The sequence below is a fragment of the Danio rerio genome, chromosome 10, assembly GCF_052040795.2.
Source record: "Danio rerio strain M-AB ecotype USA chromosome 10, GRCz13ab, whole genome shotgun sequence".
NCBI classification, from domain to species: Eukaryota; Metazoa; Chordata; class Actinopteri; order Cypriniformes; family Danionidae; genus Danio; species Danio rerio.
Window position 1 is genome coordinate 24,090,688 of NC_141030.1, and position 21,961 is coordinate 24,112,648.

The window sequence follows — 21,961 nt, forward strand, 5'->3', positions numbered from 1 at the left end:
AACGCACTTTACAGAGTCGAAGCTGGAGGTTTTAAACACAGAGATTACACATCTGCTTCAACGAAGGAAAGAAATATAGAATAAGAAATAGATAAGAAAATAAAAAATAAATAATAAGAAAATGTATTAGTTCATTAAATTACACATGCCACCCTCCATTTTATTGTAATGATAAATTAAACTACTCTTTAACATCCTTTTTGAGTATGTTGTGTAACCATTCATGCATTTAATTTTCCTTCCATTAATTTCTTAAGGCCACAATATGTGTATTGACAAATAAGGCTTATAGAAATTGTAATCTTTCTGGAGCTAGAACTCTGTCCAAAGTCATTAAACACAGAAACATTATTATTAAAGGTAATATTTAATTACTGGAGCTCTTTATTTAACAATTGAGGGAATTATATTTTTGAGGGAATCATATTTTTTAATGTTTTATATATGTTCAGAATTGATATTAAGTTTTTCATATTTTTGATGTTTTATATATGTTTAATATTGATATTAAGTTTTGCTATTTTTTTACTGATGAAATGCTTTGTTTGAAATATGAGCCTATTGCTTTGTTTGAAATGTGAGCCTGTCGCTTAAGCTTCGCTTCTAGAGAAACGGGGTTTTCCACAGAAGTAAGACGAGAGATCCGAGCTCATGGACAGCTGTGCTTTGGTACAGGATGTGGTTTAACACCTGCAAGGAACCAGCCGTATCTCAGTCTGTGTAGGGGTGCATGTGTGTTTTGTGTGTGTGTGTGTTTGCAGGCTACTGGCAGATTCTAACTGGTTGAAATGAGATCTGATGATGGGAAGGCGAATAATGGATTGGAGGCTCATCGAGAGTGGGGAGGAGACAACCAAGAATAAAAACTATTGTTTTATGTTTGTACGGCAATACTGGAGCGCCCAGTTTGCCTTTTCATGGTGTCTCTTCAGTATTCCTGGGCTCAGCATTGTTGATCTGATCCTTCGTTTATTAAACTTTGATTTCTCGATAAAGCTAAGTTTCCTGCGTCTACTTTCAAGCGAATCCTGAACTCGGGGAGGGAAAAACCATTTTCCTACAATTTGGAGGGGGCACCCGGATTCGCTCAGACGCTTCGTCGAGTTGGAGGACGATCTCAAATCAACCTCTCTGCAGAGCTTCTGATAAGGTAAGCAGTCACCTTTTTAATAAAAGTACTGCAAGATTGGAATTACCAAATTTAAGGTTGATTGGGGATTGAATACCAACATAATCCGTAAATAATTTGAATTAGATCAACAATGGCAATTAAAATGAGTTGACCCGGCGTGGTTACAAGGTTTAAAAACTCATTCTATTAATTGATTATCATTGAGTCGACCCGGCGCGGTTAAACAAATTTATAAAGACTCAGAATTGATTATCATTGAGTTGACCCGGCGCGGTTAAACAAATTTATAAAAACTCAGAATTGATTTATTAAACGAGTCGACCCGGCGTGGTTAAACAAATTTATAAAGACTCATACTATTAATTGGTTTATTATTGAGTTGACCCGGCGCGGTTAAACAAATTTATAAAAACTCAGAATTAGTAATTAAAGGAGTTGACCCGGCGCGGTTAAGAAAATTTATAAAAACTCCGCATTGGCAGTCAAAAGAGTTGACCCGGCGAGGTTAAGCAAATTTATAAAAACTCTGAATTAGTAAATAAACGAGTTGACCCGGCGTGGTTAAGAAATATTATAAAAACTCGTATCGTGTTTTCCTGGCATGGTTGAGAATTGAAGTTTACCCGGCGAGGTTAACTCACTCGTAAAAACACATAAAAGAGAGTAAAAGGCAAAACGTTAAAGGGTGCAAATTTGTGTTAAAGTGTCAAGTGTGTGCGGATTCCTGAATGAGTGTATGTGAGTGAATGAATATCTCCGTATTTGGGAGGTCAGAGTGCTGCGCACCCTCTCTGGACCGTCACTTAAGTGTGACCCGGTAGGAACGGACGCAGCATTCTGGGAGCTCAGAGAGGAGAGTGTGATTGATGAGCCCTATATTCATAGGGACTGAGAGCATGTGAATAAAACATCGAGTGAATGAAGGAATCATAATTAGATGCTGAAAGTGTTATATTACAAACCAAGAAAGGTGAAAAATATTCCTAAGTGGTGGGTGTGTAGATTATTAGGACATAAGGAAGATTGTGAGGTGTGTGACCCCAATAGGGAGACAAAACCATTATTAAAATGACAACATATAAAGAGACGTGGGATGGTATCTGTAAGCAGATAATACATCACACCGAACCAAAAGACAGAAAGAAAATAAGTAAAACATTAGAAAGTCAGTGGACATATCTCTCAGGTCTAAATGGCTGGACAGAGACAGCTAAAAATCAGGGAAAGTTACTGAACATACTTTTGACAGAGGAGAAAAGGGCAGATACAGATTTGGTACTGGCCAGACAAAATAGGGACAAAACTGGGGTTTGGAAGAAGGGAGCAGCAAACAGAGAAATAGAAAAAGCAGAAGATAGACTGAGACAATGGAGCAGGGTAGCTGCAGCCATGGTTACCAAAGTAAAAAGTGCTGTGTGGGCAGATCAAAGGGACTCACCAGAGAGGCCCCCACCCTATAGTAGTGCAGAAGAAAAAACCAAAACCCCCTCAGCACCAATGCAGATGCCAGTAATGATAGTAAAAGGGGGAGAAATAGAAACTACTACTAAACAAGCTAACAAAGATTTCAAGTTCATGATAAAACAGGGCGCTATAGAGGTCGAAGAAACAGAGGAAGATAAAAAAAAACAAAGACAGTTGAAAACGGCCCTAAAGGAAGTTCAGACTAAAATAGAAATAGAGGAAGCAGTAAAAAAGGAAATAGCTAAACAGTTCACCACAAGCATTCAACTCGCAAGAGACAGTGTAAACCAGACAATGTACAGGGTAGCAGGAATGGAGGAAAGAACACATATAACATTGAAACAACACAAAGAAAAGCTAGAAAATATTAAGTCACAGCTGTTGAAACTACAGCTGGAAGAGGCTAAAGCTAAATTACAGAATAAGATGGTCGTAAGACAAAATACACAAATGCAACAAGTCATTGCTCCTCTGACTCATGTACCTGCTATGTCGCCTGTGCAGCCACCACAACCTAGCCCACAACCACTAATTTCTTACACACAGTCACCATTATGCCTCAGCCCAACACAGCACAACAGACATACATACAGTAGCCAAACCAATATCATAGAGGGGGCAACAAAAAAAAAAAAAAAAAAAAAAAAAAAAGATAGGAGATATGGGGACACCAACAAGGGTTGTTTTGTTGTGTGGAGATTTAAACCACTGGAGAGATCAGTGTCCAGTGAACAGCCAACCTGCGGGGGGTTGGGATCCTCGAAGAGGTGGGGCTGCTGGTCGAGGCAGGCGACCAGAACCAATACAAACTCTCCCGTCATCCCCAGCCCCTAAACCCCGGGGGAACCAGGTGCCCACTCAATTCCCGGTGTGGGACCTGGGGGATGAGGCGGAGACTTATTGACGGGACCCACAGAGAACCAGCAGGGGGGGACAGGCCGAACCCCACTGTAGATAATGGTCAACGCTAGGCCATTAACAGCCTTGGTGAATACTGAGGCCACACTTACTAAAGTCACGAAGGGGGCAGTGACTGATGATATGTTGTCAAGTAAGACAATTGAAGTAATAGGTTCTCTGGGGAAGCAGAAAGATGGCCAGCTACAAAAACCAATACCCGTCACCGTGGCTAACCAGCAACTAAGCCACAGTCTTCTCTACTCAACAAATGTGCCTGTGGCCCTTCTGGGGAAAGATTGATTAGTTAAACTGGGAGCCAGCATATTGGGTTCACCTGATGGGGTTATCATCACCTTCCCTAATGACAGGTCATTTAACTGCTCAAAACATGGGGCGTCATGAGATGGATAGTGGTTACTGTCCACATGCAAGTAGTGGGAGGGTGCTGATATCTACTAGGTGGAGCTGGACAACACAGGCTAAAGCCCTCACAGTTTGGTCTCCCTATACAACCTTTGGAAACCCAGGATTAACCAATTAGGCATTCACTTACCACTATCTGACCCCCTACACTGCACTATAACAGAAACGATAAATTATACTATGAAGATGAATTCTTGTCACTAGTGGGCACAAAATGGGTGTTACAGGGAAAGGGTCTACTAATTGGCAAAGAGGGGGTGGTCACCCAAATTAACTGATGAACAATAAAAAAGGTATGAGATGGCTGACACAGCTTTACCACATGTTTCAGTTGCCATAAATCCAGTGCATGAAGCCGAGGAGTTGGGAACAATGACAAAACCGAAAGTCGCAAATTGAAAAAAAAAAAAAAAAAAAAAAAAAAAATCTCTAATGTTACGTAAGCCTTACATTAACCATAAAAAAAGCCTATAATAACTAACACACTTAGTCATATCAGTTGGGAATTAAACCTAATTTACTTTCTGACATTTCAAAAACAATATAGAATAGTTTCAATTATAAATGCCATACATATAATAACCGACTTTCCTGTGATTGTGCACCTATCACTGAATTGTGTCTAAAAAAAAAAAAAAAAAAAAAAAAAATTAATTAAGGCCTGTCTTGACTGGACTGTAATTGACATCTCCTCCTAGAGTTCTGAGTTTGCTGATGGCTGTTGTTTTAGAGCAGATGATGGAAGTCTGAGGACAGGTTAGGGCATATAAATTGAAAAAGTCTAAATGATACCAATGGTTGAATTACTTAAGTTAGCAAAAGATTTAAGGGTTAACATCTAACTTGAATGCGCATATGTGGGTACAGCTGTACATGTCAAATTGCCACAGTGGCGGAGGTCTGGTTTCTTTACCTCCTTGGGTCGACCTATCTCAGGAACAGAAAACTGTTGAGCATTCCTTTGGTCTGGCTCATTTTCATGGTACTGCCGGCATTAAATATAATTATAGATATGAAAGAAAATTGGCTAAAATCTGTGTACACACTAAAATTAACTGACTGAATGTTTTGCCTATTGCATTAATGTCTATACATTCTTCTGCAACAGGACCCGACTTCACACCTTTTGAGCTTTTGACAGGTCGACAGTATCCTGGCCAGAGTTCTGCGCTGTCCCTGGAAAGCATTTACACCATTGTCACCGAGATGTTATCATGACAAACTAACTTCTTTGATTGCAGCTTTTGTCTTTTTAGGTTACTCCTGACAAAACAATCTAAGGAACCAGTGGCCAATGCTGCTGATTGGGTAGACCTTTGCCTGTTTAAGAGGAAGTGGAGGAGGAACTATTGGATATGGTGTGATCTCTTATGAGATCAAGAGAGGGAATTGAGGGAATTATATTTTTGAGGGAATCATATTTTTTAATGTTTTATATATGTTCAGAATTGATATTAAGTTTTTCATATTTTTGATGTTTTATATATGTTTAATATTGATATTAAGTTTTGCTATTTTTTTACTGATGAAATGCTTTGTTTGAAATATGAGCCTATTGCTTTGTTTGAAATGTGAGCCTGTCGCTTAAGCTTCGCTTCTAGAGAAACGGGGTTTTCCACAGAAGTAAGACGAGAGATCCGAGCTCATGGACAGCTGTGCTTTGGTACAGGATGTGGTTTAACACCTGCAAGGAACCAGCCGTATCTCAGTCTGTGTAGGGGTGCATGTGTGTTTTGTGTGTGTGTGTGTGTTTGCAGGCTACTGGCAGATTCTAACTGGTTGAAATGAGATCTGATGATGGGAAGGCGAATAATGGATTGGAGGCTCATCGAGAGTGGGGAGGAGACAACCAAGAATAAAAACTATTGTTTTATGTTTGTACGGCAATACTGGAGCGCCCAGTTTGCCTTTTCATGGTGTCTCTTCAGTATTCCTGGGCTCAGCATTGTTGATCTGATCCTTCGTTTATTAAACTTTGATTTCTCGATAAAGCTAAGTTTCCTGCGTCTACTTTCAAGCGAATCCTGAACTCGGGGAGGGAAAAACCATTTTCCTACACACTCTAGAATATGCTTTCTGACATGCAGCTAATAGAAAGAGGCCTGTCTAACTGCTGTGTCCTATAATAAAGGCTTTTCAGTGGTTGAGTTTTTAACTTAAACCACACACTCTGTCACTGTTGTAAGTGATTGTTGTCAGATAGCTTTAGGTTCTTTTTATTTTGCATGCAGACGAAGTTCCTTCTGCCTCAACTAACAAGCAGTGTAAGAATTTTCTGCACTTTTCCATATTTAAATATTACTCTTGGATCACAAAATCTTTTATCTACATATTTAAATTCTAAAGTAGCTGTATAAGGTCCATCTTCAAAGATAAAGTCACATGAGCATCACCTTAAGGTGAGAAATGTATATGAAAAATATGTTACACGTTTAAAGGTGCGTGTGTAAAGCAGTGTACAAAATCATTCATTTTATTTCAGGAAATGAAGAAATGAACAGACCAAACTATTTGAGTAAACATAGTTTTTTGACTAATTATATATATTTTTTTTAGCACTCTTCCATCTGTTTTGTCTGCTTGGGTCACTGAGATTTCCTCTGGGTCAGGCTGCAGGTACGTGTCATCGTATAAGGAAGAAAAGGGTATCTTTTATCCTCCAGCAAGTAACAATGTAGTGCCTATGATTCTATTGTATAATACAAATATAATAAAAATAAACATTGTGTTAAGCAACATTTGCTTTATAGTTTTTTTTTTTTTTACTATATTTGTATTATACACTTGAATCATTATTTCCTGAAAATCAGCCATTTAGCCTCAACATAGTGATGAGGTGGGGTGTGTGATGAGCTGGTAAGTGGAAGCAGTAATGAGTTTAATAGTTGAAACATCAAAAGATTAAGGATAGAAAATTAAGTTGTACCTGCACACTTATACTTTGGACAAATTTTATATTATCAGTGTCCTTTAGTGACTGATGGAGCTTTAAAATCGGCTGCAATTAATGCACACAATAGCATTTAGAAACCCTGAAAAAAAATTATATTAAAAAATGTAGGTGTGTGTGCGTGAATGTATATATATAAGAACGACGTCCTACATCTTAAATTATAGATATATTTTCCTACAAAAGACAAAGCTGCCACTTATAATATTATACAGAAATGTGAGGGTGCAAAAGGAGAGAAAAAACACACAATCTTTATGTGAGATTCGAACTCACTCCGTTGTGCGCTCCGTTGTTCTTTATCGACGCACTGTCCACTACTCTATTGCCGTGCTCTGAATCTTCTGTGTAATGATACGCAGTGATTTATGACCAAGGAACTGTACGAAAGTGTAAAAAACAGTTCAGTGCCAGGCATACTGTACAGGTGGTCATACTGCCACATTGTACAGTTGCCTAAAATGCCCTGACGCGAATACAAAGAGCTGCACTGAATGTTTTTTATGGTAAGCGCAGACCCGGGGTTTGTCACATTTGATTTCAAAAAGGTTTGTTAAATACATTGACATTATGAATTTGGTTATGAAAAAAACTATGCACTTATAACCCTCTCACAACGAAAAAACTTGTATTTGTGTGTCCATATCCATAAATATTCCCATCAAAAGAGCATGCAATGCTCAGTAAACTCTCTAAAACAGACAAACTCTAAAACATAGCAACTTACTCTCTGAACATAACCTGCTCTGGAGCAGGTTATCTTCAGAGAGTAAGTTGCTATGGCTACTTAACATACCCAGAAGTTACCTCCGATTTTGGAACCAAAGTTGAGGTTATCCACCTACATACTCTCAAACTTACCCGGGTATGTCACATAACCTGCTTTCTGGAACAGCCCCCTGCAGGTTGTGACTAATAAAGTAGTAAACAACATTCAGTTTGTGGAACAGAGTGATCTTTCAGGAGCCGCGTGGGAAGTATGAACAGCACTTAGCAGTGGAAATGAAACCGAAAACGTACACATTATTTAAACAATCATATGGCATTTTAGAGTTATGATTACGACGAGCATTAACCCTTTTGAGTACAGAGGTACACAAAAATGCACGTCAACATGATACACTTGATAGCGCCGACATCAGCGACGCCGAAGAAATAGTTAACCTGCCTAAACTGCTGAAAAGAGCACGACTGTGTAATGAAAAGACGGCCACCCTGTCACCCTGTCACTCATCATGCCCAACATGAAGACAGCCATCCATAAAAACCTCTCAGACAGATACACACAAGTTCAGGATTATCTTATAGAACTGCTGATTACCTGGAAATGTGGATTTTTTTTTGCACACACAAAAAACACAAGTGACCAAGCAAAGCCTTAAGCTCTTACTGTTAAATTCAATTGAATAGAAAGCTTTTTTTTTTGCACCTTTACTTAAATTGTTCCTTAATTTTGTCTCTGTCATTTCAATAATATTTTTTAAGAAGTTTTTAAATAGTTTTATTTTCCAGAGACAGGCCTGTTTAATATATTTTCTAAAAGAAGGTTCAGTTTAACAAGTTGAAACAAAAGAAATGCATAAAAAATAGTTTACTTGGTAAAATTTGCATTTAAGTTAAATTTTTAATTTTTATTCCAAATATCGTGATACATATCGAATCGTGAACATTATATCGTGATACACATCGTATCGTGAGCTGAGTGTATCGTTACACCCCTAATATGTACCACAAGAAACAACACTGCATATACTCTGTAGAAGAATAACTCATGTCTGTTGTCCTAAGATTGATCAATTACATCAGGTGTCCACTTTTTTTCCTGTGCTTGAATGTTAAAACGGCCCTCCTATGAATAGTCAGTCACTGAAATGGCCCCCCGCTAATTTGAGTTTGAGACCCATGCTCTAGGGACATCAGAGACTTGTATGACAACTTGTAAAAAGGGGCAAAATAGGTTCCCTTTAAACCTTTGATGATTTTCTGGAATACTGATTGTTTTAATGTTTAAGCAGTATGTGTAAGGATCGGCAGAGTATGGTGTTTATAAAGCATACAGCACCATCTACAGGTAGAAACTAACTTGAGGATCAATTCAAGAGAATTGAAATGCATTCAGAAAATCTCGAAATCCACACAGAATGCATGGATTTATTGTCCCAGTTCTTAAGTTTACATTAACAATACATTAAGAAAGTGATGTGCTTGTAGTAGACCACTTGAAACAATTCAGAGCTTATCTACACCTGTACTTTGAGTGATCCACTTTTTGATTGATGAAAAAAAAATCTTGATACCCAGTGTAAAAAAAACAAAAAAACTAAATCAAAGACGAGATGCTAGTGTTAAATAAAGTCTGGCCTATTAGCATGCCCTTAGAAACTCTGAGAAATGTCAATGGTGCAACTGGAATTCTCAGGAAAGCAGTTCATCTGTTCCTGTCTAATTTGATTAGGCTTTACCTTGGGCTTGACTCCAAGAAAACCACTGCAGTTCTCAGAGCCACAGTGGCAGGATGTCCTCCCATTACCCAGACAGTCCAGGTTGTAATTAAAGGTCAGTTCTGTGTCTGAGGAAAACATAATTGCATCAATTAGCTTCTAAACAAACACTTGAACTCTTCTGCAAAGAAAACACGAGTAGTTCTTACCAGCAGAGATATCACACAAGGTGAAGAGTCCAATCCGCACGTCTCCGTTCACCGTCCACTTCTGAGTCTCGCAGTTCGGACTGCAGCTGTGGTTCATAAAGCGTGACAAATTCCCTTTGGGTCCAGCATCGATGACACGGTCCTGAAAAAGCACATGAGGGTCTGCTTTAATACGGCTGTAATGATGTAATAATGTGACATACAGAAAGTGAGCATGAAACTGCGGTACCTTTGTCAGGGTCAGCATGTAGAAGTTGGTCACATGGTTCTCATTAGCGGTTCTTATTCGTTGTTTGCACTCTTCCGAATCGATCAGTTCGCCAACGTACTCCATGACAAAATCACCCTGAAAACAATGTAACAATGACCCAAGATCAGGGAAACAGTTTGTGAAACAATCAGAGATTTTCCTACATACAGAATTATAAGGGAGGATTATGATCTAAAAAAAAATCAGGCAGGTAATTGATAGCAACAGATGTTGAGTGATGCTCAAGCACCTGTCATTTTGGCATTTCACTTAATAAATGACATTGTTTTTTAGTTTTATTTTAAAGGGGACCTATTTTGCAAAAACAAAAAATCACTTTTATAAAGAGTTTAAACTCAGTTGCGTGGCAACAGTGTGTGAATATAGCCAGTCTCTATTGGTAAAAGTTAATAATTCTATTTATTATAATCACACTTCATAAAAACAGTCAGAAATCCGTAAAATTCCTCAGATTGTTAGCCCATTATTGAGTCTATTTATTTACTTGTGTAAATGTGTGTCAATTTATATTTATTGAGTTTTTAAATAGATTTCAGTCACATTATTGACTAACATGAAAATGTTCATATCACTTACACTACAGTGTGTAAAGTAATATTTTCTCTCTTTTAGTAGATAAATCATATGAGAGACTTAAAATAAGTTTATCCAATTGGATTTGCATTCTCAAGATCAAATAAAAGTTAAAAAACTATTTTTCTTATTTTATTTCATATAAGAAGTTTTTAGTTATGATACTCCCAAAATCATTCTATATAAATCTGCAGATTTTTTACAAAATTCTTCGCTGAAATAGCAAAAAATGTTTGCTGATTCTGTCTGGCCTTACTCATTAGCATAGACAGACCTAAGTGAGAAGCAGTCGTCCGCCATAAGAGTTTTGAATCTGCTGCCATGCCAACACATTGACACCCTTTTTTGGGTGGGATAGGGCTGGGAGCACAATCTGACATAATTTGGGTCAAAGTCTAAAAGGGGCTATTTCAAAGACTTATGAAATTATTTGTGGGGTATTTTGAACAGAAACTTCACATACACATTTTATAGACATCAAAGAGTTATTTTAGATCTTGTGAGGGAGGTGTCGTGGAGGGGTGGTGAGTGAGGTGTCGTGGACGCCGCTCTCTGCCACCATAGAAGGCCGCCTAGGTCGCCTCTATGGACACGCCGGGCATTGTCATTGTCCACTTGGGAAATACAAATCGTTAGGTTAACTCCGCAAGTTTACGAGCTGTGTGTGCACGAGTCTATGTCGCGAGCTATGTCTGTGCTCTTAGCGTGAGCCTCTAATAAGTGTGTATGCACAGCCGAGAACTGGACGCGCTCACCAGAAACCCAAGCATTTCTCATGTGAGATTGCCAACTGTGCAGACGAATATTAAATATCGCAAATTAGCTACTACAAGTAATGTTTATTCAGCAATAATTCTCCAGTTCAGATAGCAAAACAGTTAACGTCAGAGCTTAACGATACTTCAGTCTTTTAAAATGTAGCACAGATACAGATAAAGAACTGAGTTTCGGTACCCATCCCTAGGTATAACCTATATTCACAAAATATGTGCTTTTACTGCTATTATGATTAATTACTGTGGTTTTATTTTTGTACTTTGGTTTAGGTTACATCTACTAATAATAATTTATTTCAGTTTTTTTTCTAACAGCATAGCTACAAGTAAGACTAACATTTTCCAATGTTCAAGAACAAATGAAGGTCAAAAGCACTATTAAACAGCGCTCACCTTCTTGAGATCCTGCTTGGTCTTCAGTCCCCATCCTCGGCCGGTGGTCTTGATGACCTCAGTGTCGGGGTAGAGGCGTTTGGAGAAGCACTGGTTGTGGCAGCGGTCGCCGGCGGGACAGACCTGGGGGTGACACTCATACTGCAGCATGCGGTTCAGGCACTGTGAGTCCTGGCTGCATGGACGCTCATCTGTAGGTTTGCAGTTGCAGCGTGGGATTTCAGAGAGGTCAGCGACATGCAACTGCACCTTCCCAAAGGGCTTGTTGGACTGAGGTGACAAACAAAGAGATTCAATTATTTTGGGAGCTTTTGTATAAAGATACAGAAGATAAGAGAATAGGGGTGTAACGATATTACAAACCGAACCGAAATATCGCGATACACCAACCATGATACGCATCACGAAACTCTCGTGGGGTACTGCGGTACTCTCACGCCCCCTGCTGCCCATTGTTGAGGTTGACGTCACATGTCTCTAATTGAACCAATTTAAACATCTTTATTTTATCTTATTTGATTAAAATGTATTAGTAATGATGAGCTTTTGTTCTAAATATTATATTTTAAAGTTAGTATTTTCCAAGTGCATGTCATGTCATGTGACTTGAGTGAGTGATAACACTCGGTCACTACTGTTTAAGCAGGTTGGCTGCTTCGCATATACTGAGATTACAGATCCCCCAGATAAATTTAAGTTGCCTGTCTGGAAACTCTTCTGTTTTCCAGTGGAGTACAGGAATATAATTCGTGTCGTAGACAAAACGCACACCTATCTGTCCTGACTTTAACGAAACTTACTTACAAGGAATAACATTTAAAAAGTGTGGAAATTTCACAATGTAAGGGTGTAAGCAAAAGACTGACAACAGAACTGCCAACAAAAGCTATTTAATGTACAAAAAAGAAACCAGAATAATGCCCAAATGTATACAAAAAAATAGAAATATTTACAATAATAAAAAGAATAAAATAAAGTAGCAAATTCAAACAAAATATCAAACAAAAATTAGTTAAACTCGAGTAAGGGGATGATAGTGAAACCAAACAAAAGAAAGAAATATAACAAAACAATTCTAACTCATCAATAACCCCTTACCTTGCTAACTGATGAAAAGAAAAAGTCTTCAGCCCCGAGCGCCACATTCTTCCCTATACTGAACTGTAGAATACAATAAAAACAAAGATGATCTTCACCTCTTACCTGATGTCTTTAAAAATACATTTTCTACGTGTTTGCAAAATGGAAGTTACACGACATCTTCCCTATCCACCTTACTCTGAGAAAAGAGTGAACTTCAGGAGGTAGTCTATATCTCAATATGACAGGAAAGAGCCGAACCAAAAAGTAACTAACAAATCAATTGAAATAAAATTGAAAAAAAAAACTCAAAGTGGGCAAAAGTAATGCAAAATAATTTCACCCAAACGAAAGTTAAGCAAAAACAACGAAAATCATAATCATGTCAGCAAAATACACGAAAAACTAGATTAAAGGAAAAAGCGCTCTGCTCCTCATTTCCTGGCCCCGCACCATCTCCACCTTGCCTCCAAAATGCGGCCAGCTGCGTTCGCTCGCACCACGTGTTGTAGGAATTAACAAGGTTCTCCTCGCAAGGTGCTGCAGTCATGGAAATAAGCGATCTTGTTTCTCCCAGAAGGAGAGCAGATTTTCCTCTGATGACTCCTCTAACTGAAACTTTGAACAGTACAGGCTACTTTTGCACTGACTTCATCTATCATTATTGGGCGTCTCATATCTTCCCATTCTGCAAAGCACACTCTCTGCTTTTTCGCTGATCCACTGCCATGTCCCGCTACATACACCCACAACCAACCCACAATTAATTATAATGTATTTTTTTCTCGAATTATCTGCAGCGCCCGCGGATGTAATCGACATCCACGCATCACTAACGGGAGGCAAAATACAACCTATATACGGCTACAATGGTAACATTAGTTTCAGACATAACTGCTATGTATTTTACTGGTGAATATGTCATGTAAAAAACGCTGTACAAACACATTACATGTATATTTTTTCATTAATTTGAACTGAAACCTGTTTATCAAATGAAAACTTAGATAATCAAAAATGAGCATCACTATGTCTGTGTCTGCACAGAGATCAAGTCTCTCGCCTGAGAATGTGGACATCATGGTGTTTATTATTATACATATTCCAAATGTCCTTAGAGAGGACAAGCCTGTTTATCTTCCACTAGTCTACACTGCAGTTATTTATTTCATTTTAGTTTACTTAGTTAAGATGGCTGCACTAAAGAGAATAGTTTTTTCTGACTAGTCTATATTGGAGGTATTTATTTAATTTTTGATGTTTACTCGGGTATCTGCTTGTACTAAAATGTGATGGCAAAGTTAATAAAAAAAAGTTCTTGTTATTAAGTGAATCTATTGTTCCTTGGCATTGCTGTTAAGATGAAATCAACCCAAACCGTACAGCAAACAACCGAACCGTGGCTCCAAAACCGTGAATCGAACCGTGCCTTTGGTGTATCGTTACACCTCTATAAGATAATGATAAAAGTAGGTCCATATAATGGTACCATGTGACAACAAATGTGGCAACCAATTGGTTCATCTTACACTGAGCTTTATTTGTTATTTTTTAAATATCTAGGAGTAGTTATTACAACTATATTATATTGTTATTACAATGTAACTACTATAACAACAACAAGGTTAAGCAAATAACAGCAATGCAACAGATTAACGTTTGCATGAAGTATCTGAACATTTATTTACCTTTATAAGTTTGTATGGTGGAGGTCTGCGAGAGTTGCGCTCTTGTTCCAAGGCCTCCTTGGTTTCTCGCTGTGCTTTTAATTCCTGGAACCTTTTTGCTGCCTCTTCAAGTGCTTTACACACATACAAAAATACATTTAGTAGTCAATTTAGCTTGACCTTTATGACTGGACTCACGCTTTAACTAAGAAATATAACAAACAAAACTCCACTGCATAAGCTGGTACCTTTTTTAAATGTCTTATTGATGCCGACTTGTCCCTCTGCAAAGTTCTTATCGCTTTCAACGTAGGGGAAAACTCTGCCTTGGTTTATCCAGTAATAGTCATGGGATCCAAAGAAAAAGACTGGAAAGTCACCAATGTCATGCTTCAGGCTCTGGATGTTGGAGGGAACCAGGCGAGGGTTGCAGATCTCAGCGGGCCACCATCTACACATGATGGAATATCAATTACTTTAATTGCCCACAAAAACTTAGCCATCAAGGAAAACCTAAGCAATAGGCTATATGCACAGAGAGTGTTTTTTAGCCAATGACGATAAGCGTAAAAAGAGACGAAACATCGTTTAAACGTAGGCATCATTATTAGCAACAGGCTAAGTGCAGAAACTCTATTGAAAATACAGGGGTCGAATTCATTTCCATATTTTAAAAACGTGGCGCAGAAAAATCTAATTTTAATGCAGTGCTTCTTGTTTTGTCTGATATCCACTTTATATCGTATCTCAGCCAGGCAGTGAAGATCGATGTTTTTCTAAAGAAATCAGATCCTAAAAGCGGCAATTTTGTATGGGGTGACAATTCACTGGAAGCCTTGGGGCTGGCTAACTGAAATTAAAACTCTGTGTGCATGTACCCCATTAGTGAGTGTGTTTAATATTTGTTCAAATGCAATACATAATTGCAAAAAAGAAATTGGACTATCAATGGCAAACATCAACAGCAAATTCAGAGGTTTTAAGAAATGTTTTCTGAATACATTTGATTAGCTTTAAAGTTTATTTTGACTTAATTCATATTAACTTCTCCCTTAATTAAAAGACAAGGTTACATGATTTTTCTGTGAATAATGTGATTATTTATTATGAATTTAAAAAAAACTAAAATTGAGAAAAAAACCCCCACAAAGAATAAATAATTACAGATTTGACACTTCCACTGTGTAAAGAGTCATAATCATGTAATCCATAAAAGTAACTAATTTAATTATAAAGCATAATAAAATGCAATTTTGAACAAGTACTAATTTTATAAATTATGATTATGTAATCCAGACCACAAGTAATCAGTTACCACCCAGTGCTGCTTATGAAATAACTTACCCAAGTAGTTCTTTCAAATTAACAATGATATTTGACATTGACAGTCAATGCAACACAGTGAGACGGGATATTCACTAGAAATGATTCCATTCAACATTTTTGGGACGTGTAAAGAAATAGTTTGACCAAAACTGAAAATGACCTCAAAATGGTCTCACCCTGAAGGTTTCTCCATTGCACTTGACTTTCTTCTTTCACACGAACCCAGTTGGAGTAGTTTTAAATTCTTTAAGTTCTTATGTCATGCATCATATATTTAATCAGAGATCAATCAGCCAAGAATCTTTGCTACAAAAGGGCTACTACCCAACACCATTATACACCATGGAAAAGACTAAATAAAATGTAAAATTACTCCCATTGTGCTCATCTTGAAGCAGCAATTAAATAAGTTGAGGATAGCTTGGGCATGTGATGATATAATAATATAATAATAATAATATTATTGATCAATTTTATTTTTGGGAGAATTATTTCTTTATAGGCTTTTCACACAGCTCATGAATACCTTCAATTCATTTTAAAGTCTGGAAAAGTGGGACTGAAAGAAATCAAAATTAACAATATTAGCAATATTAACAAAAATAGCTTTTGTTTTTATTTTATTATTATTATATTATATATATAATATTATTCATTTGTAGCCCTTGCAAGTTAATCCACAGAAAGAAATAGTTTGTTTTGGTAACTCCAATGAAATTCTGATCATTTGCTTCAGTGTTTGAAGTGGGAGTCCTTTAGTTGACAACGCGAGGGCTTCCATAGCAACTGCATATTAATAACCCTCTCCCTCCTACTGTTAATTTGCTTTAAGGGCATGACGTGCAAAGAAAAGCCCCTCCCCCTACTCATTATTCTATTTTAGTTGAAAGTACATTAACATACTAAAGTTCAGTGTGTGAAAAAAAAAACAGAATGTTTTTTAAAATGTAGTTTAAATGACACGGTTAACTTCAAGTGTGAAAAAGCCCTTCAGACACATTAGCCTTGGCATGAACATGCTTTTAGTTTAGTTAAATGCATCGGAGGAGACTTCCAACAGTATAAAAGACGTACCTGTAGTTGCCCAACTTGACCCAGACTATCTGCTTATAGTGGGGCTTCTTGCCCGATTTGCATTCGCCACACAGCCACGTCCCCTCCGGCATCTCTATTTTCAAGCACTCAGGGTGGAACGAGGCAGGACAGGCCTCGCAACACAACAGTCTTCCTCCTTTTTGACAAGCACACACACGCACATAAACACACAATCGAATACACAGACCCACAGAATCACCACATGCCAAAATTAGGCGAAATTCAAAAAACCTCATTTGTGAGCATGTCAGAATCAGACATTTCTGTGTCGTTAGTTTTAGATCAACATGTGCCTCTGAAAAATGTCTAGATTATGAATGCCAATGTAAAGCTCAATTCGACATGCTCAAAGACATGGTTTGTTGACTGACGCCTTTTATGCATCATGTTAATGTGCTTGTTTCGCGCAGTGTGATTTAATAAGCAGCCAATAGTGAATGATCAAAGGGGGGCATTATGGGAAACATGCAGTGATGCACACTGACTTATCGTCTGCATTAACATCACTTGCAGTACACTAGCAGACACGGAGCAAGTATTTTGGATGGTGTTATTTGTAATGTTTGGTCTATTTGACTGCAAGGCAAATAAACATTGATGGGCAATAAAAGTAAGTAAGCGCATCAAGTGAGTGTCCACTTTGCTAGACATTTTGGTTTCGGAAGTATTTTCTGATTCATTTTCTCCGGATGAATTAAAAAAAAAACACAATAATAATAATAATAATAATAATAATAATAATAATAATAATGTATACAAGTCTAGTCCTTAAACCAACGGGCTCCAAATGATAGACAAATCTCTCTAGATCTAATTTATAATTTCAATAAGCCATCACAAATTACACGGGTATAATATAAAAACTAACTAAACTGAAAGAACTACTACATGTTTTAAGTTTAAACTAAAATATTCAGATATATACAAGTATATACAAGTATCTTACGGACTAGCTTTAAAGGATAAGTTCACCCAAAATTAAATTGAAACTAAATGCAGGTTCTAGGCTACTCATACTAAAATTGAAAGCTTTTTAAAATCAGGTTGTTGGCATGATCTCATAGGCATTGCAAGATGTTGAGACTAGAATCATTTGATTTTATCTCATTCCGCATGCCGCATTTGGGATGCTTTATGATAGCCAGCCCCAAAGCAAGACTACCATGTTTAATTATTTTTTTCCATCCCTTAATGATGGGTTCTGCCACATCTCTGACAAATTACCAAAAGAAGCTCTCCCTTAGCTTTTTTTAAACATAGAAAACAAAAGAGAGACAATGGTATTATATATTCTAGGAGAAAAGGCTTGGCCGTTTGCAGTAGTTAGTTATAGGAACTAAACAAGGGTAGTGCCCAAAAAGCCAGCGTTTATTCATGGTTCCATTACGTGCAGCATTCATCAAAATAAGAGGATGGGGATGCTGGATGGCATGATCAAAGCAGTGTTTTTTTGTTGTTGTTGACAGTGGTCGTGTGATAAATATCGATTGTAAACATACAAGTTATGCAATAAAAAAAGCACAAAGGAAGGCTAAGAAAAGAACAACACTGCAGACAAAGATGTGAGGTAAACACTGTTAACATGAGCTTTCACTAATGCTTTAAAATACTGTGCTGACATTTTATATTAGGGCTGGGTGATTTGGCCTGAAATCAAAATCCCATTTAATTGAACATTTTAACTCTATTACGATTAATGAGCCATTATTTTATATATATATTTTTTTAGTTCACTGACACTGTCACTGGTTTTGTACAGTAAATATGCTCACATTTTACAAGTGTGAGATTTTTAAATGAAGGGTGCATTACATGATTTTAAAATAATTGAAGGAAGGATAAAGGGTCTACTTTCTATGATTACTTATTGAACATCAACATTAAACAACTGAAATCAAAACACACATTGCCTAATTAACTTGCACTGTAGGACACATAATATATATTTTTCCTTGTTTTTCAAATTAAAAGTAGAAAATAAGCAGTATCTCTTCTAAATAATACAACATATCCTGTAAATAACATTTTAAACGGTGCATTTCTTGTATCTTCTGTAAACAAATATTTTTATGTAAATAATAATTTTTATGTAATAGAAAATATGCCACCTCAAAGCATCTCAGCGCAGCTTCCAATCATCATCAGTATAGTGCAATGTATTGCTGAGAAATGGGTCTCTTACTTGACCAGAGATCAGATGTGGCTGCAAAGTGGCAGCAGGAGTATAAATCAGTCTTAACAGAGTGGTCATGTGATCTCAACACGCGGTAGAACCAGTAATTGGGGAAATAAAAATTCGACCTGGAAAAATTGCATTGATTATAGGTTCTAAATGTCGACTTCGATTACTTTGATTAATCGCCCAGCCCCATTTGATTTCAAATGAATTCAACAAATCAACACACATTTGTCATGGGTAGATCATACTCTGAAGGAGCTAATTTAGTTTGCCCAACAGGCGTTGCTCAAATTACAAACTTTCCTATTTCTTGTGGTGTGATTGCATCAAGAAAAAGATACTCTAACTGTTCTGTATTCTACTGCAATGACCCCTATTACTGTTTTTACTCATCTCAGCATATGTCAGCTGCTAGTTCTGCCCTCTTGATGACTTATCGCAGGCATCAAATCTGCATAATCTCTCTCTCTCTCTCTATATATACACATCATATAGTCTGAACCTGGCATTAGCAATGATTTACTGAACCTGGCATTAGTAATGATTTACTGACCCCAGTGTTGTTCCAAACAATTGTAGCTAAAAGCAAAAAGCAAGCTAAAATAATAATAATAATAAATAAATAAATAAATAAATAAATAAATAAAAATTTCCTCATGCAACACAATGTATATTCCAAGTATTCTGGGGAATATACAGTAGTGTTCAGTGTAAAACAAACTAAGATTTAGTGCATTCAAAATTGACATTTGGTCTTTTGTTAGCTTCTTTACATTTTTAATAGGTAGAAAACTATTTGTACACGGTTGTTTAGAAAAAGCGAGACATAATAATAATAATAATTTTAAAAATAAAGCTTTTTAGTGCTCTAAAAACAAAAAAAGGGCAACACCAGGGTAAGTGAATTTTAGCTCAATTTGATATTTTGGGTGAATTATGCCTTTAACAGAAGCATCTGCACTAATTTTGGGAGTTAAACTTATCATTAAAAATCGATTTCTTCACGGACAAAATGAACAGAATATTTTACTTCCAGGACCCTTGCTGTTGACTAACAAAACTGCCATCCAAAATATTATGTTTAGAGGGTGGTGGGGTATAACTGTGCTCAAGCAAACAGAGAAACGTGACAAAGTCATTTAGAAACAAGCCAAGCAATTAAAGCTAAGCTGAAGCGATTTTCGGACTCAGAATAACAAGTTATATGACATATTTCTAAGAAATAGGAGCAATTAAAAAGCCCAAGATTTGAGTATTATGGCAACCACAACAGATTAAACTAATTTAAAAGTCACTCATCTGATCTTAATCTAAACTGCTTTGGAAATTTTATATATGTTGGTTGTGCGTGTTATTTTAAGCCCACTATATGCATTAGAAGTAGCGCGAGGGTGTAAAATTACAAGCAATAAAATGACCCCAAAATCAAAGAAATAATAAAAAGGTAGCAATAAGACAGCTGTGAAAGCATACAGATGGCAAACTACATAAACCAAGAAAACATGATTTTACCTTTCCCAATATTCTTTTTGGTAGCTGACGAAGAAGAAGGAATCATAGGTAATTTCATCAACTCAGCACGATTTGACTCAGTCAGAAGGTAGTGCGACTTAAAGGTATATGAACTTAATATGGTGTCAGTATGGTCGTGCACTAAAAGCCCTACACGAGACAAACAGGAAAGGTCATGAGTAATGAAACTACCCATGATTCCAGAAAAAACAGACATCAGGAAAAAAACGACACGTGATTAAATAAGTAGTCCTGAAAAGAGAACACAAAAAACGAGAGGCTTAAGAGGAGTAACTGTGGTGTTGGAGTGGGAGCACAAGAGATTAAGTTGATCCTTTTCTGCTTTAAATTTTAGCCAAACGTCAATTTCAAAACTCCATTGAAATATCAAGATTGCTTTATTCACCATCATGTTGCTCCAATTGTAACTTTCAGTGAATGAAAACATTTTATATTTTGTCCTATAAATAAATCTGAATATAGTGCACAGAGTTGCAAGATGCTTTTTAAAATATATAAAAATGGAAATAACTTTTGAAAATTTAACTTCGATCATTATTAAAAAGTGTTTTTTATTCGGACTGGGTATTGACAAGTTTGATGATTCAATTCCTATTCATAAGCTTGTGATAAGATTTTTATATAGATTAAATTCATTTGTATTTGTACTTCATTTGATATATTTTCAGGAGTATAAATATTGGAGCACAGTGTCAGAAAAATCACATTTAATTAATTGCTAGAGTTCCAAGGCATGGTTTTATTTTTCATATATTAAAAGTGACTGTAGTTTAAAAAAAAAAAAATTGTCAAACTTTTGTATTGTGACATGTTGCAATGTATGTTTATGTGTGTTGTGCTATTCTAGTGCACTGCACCCATAAAAAAGGATAGATTTATTAAATAAATTTAATAAACTAAAATAAGCTAAATGTTAGTGATGTAACATATCACACATTAAAGTTTTTTAGTCACAGATCGAACCTTTTTTCGGATCAGCCAAAAATGAAAGTCAAATGCAATTTGCTTTCCATTTATTACAAAAACAGTACTGCAATACACTTTTGAGTTTAACAAAGAAAACCTAGAATCTGTAATTTTATTAAAAATAAAATGAAGAAATAATGCAGCTGCATAAAAATAAGTTGTACAATATTCAGTACTGTGAAAAGTTCACTGTTACTACTACTGTTGCTAATGACGCTAAATGTATGAATCTAACATTATAATTTGTACAATTCATATTTATTTTTAATCTGATTTTCAATGAATGATTCAGTTATTCACTCAAAAAACTTCATGTTTCATTGCTAGATTGATCATTTTTTAAGAATTATTCAATGGAAAATGTTTGATGGTTAATTGTCGCCACCTGTTTACATTTACATTTTACATTTACATTTAGTCATTTAGCAGACGCTTTTATCCAAAGCGACTTACAAATGAGGACAAGGAAGCAATTTACACAACTAAGAGCAACAATGAATAAGTACTAAAGGCAAGTTTCAGGTCTGTAAAGTCTAAGAAGGGAAGTGTTAGTAGTTTTTTTTTTTTTTTTTTTTTTGTACAG

General features: G+C 36.5%; 1 protein-coding gene and 1 long non-coding RNA gene across 38 annotated transcripts in view; both read right to left on the bottom strand.

Moving 5' to 3' along the window:
• The window catches only part of nsd3 (nuclear receptor binding SET domain protein 3), a 49,244-nt gene that overhangs the window by 9,682 nt on the left and 17,601 nt on the right, over positions 1-21,961 (bottom strand). For 16 of the 37 annotated variants that reach the window (XR_015501037.1, XR_015501033.1, XR_015501034.1 and 13 more), the window contains exons 14-20: positions 16,680-16,836; positions 14,528-14,730; positions 14,301-14,413; positions 11,533-11,802; positions 9,749-9,865; positions 9,520-9,661; positions 9,332-9,438 (exon numbers count right to left, since the gene is read on the bottom strand). Coding sequence is in view for 12 of the 37 variants with exons in the window: in XM_087270479.1 (XP_087126605.1) it covers positions 9,332-9,438; positions 9,520-9,661; positions 9,749-9,865; positions 11,533-11,802; positions 14,301-14,413; positions 14,528-14,730; positions 16,680-16,836 (1,109 nt within the window). In the remaining 25 variants the exon portion in view is untranslated. Of the gene's footprint in view, positions 1-9,331; positions 9,439-9,519; positions 9,662-9,748; positions 9,866-11,532; positions 11,803-14,300; positions 14,414-14,527; positions 14,731-16,679; positions 16,837-20,391; positions 20,542-21,961 lie in introns of all 37 variants that reach the window. The other 21 variants (XR_015501022.1, XR_015501019.1, XR_015501020.1 and 18 more) reach the window with 2 other exon arrangements.
• Positions 830-4,543, bottom strand: LOC147842049 (uncharacterized). The gene is made up of 2 exons (XR_015501089.1): positions 1,546-4,543; positions 830-1,482 (listed from the first exon to the last, which is right to left on the bottom strand). It is a non-coding gene; the product is annotated as an uncharacterized LOC147842049 (long non-coding RNA).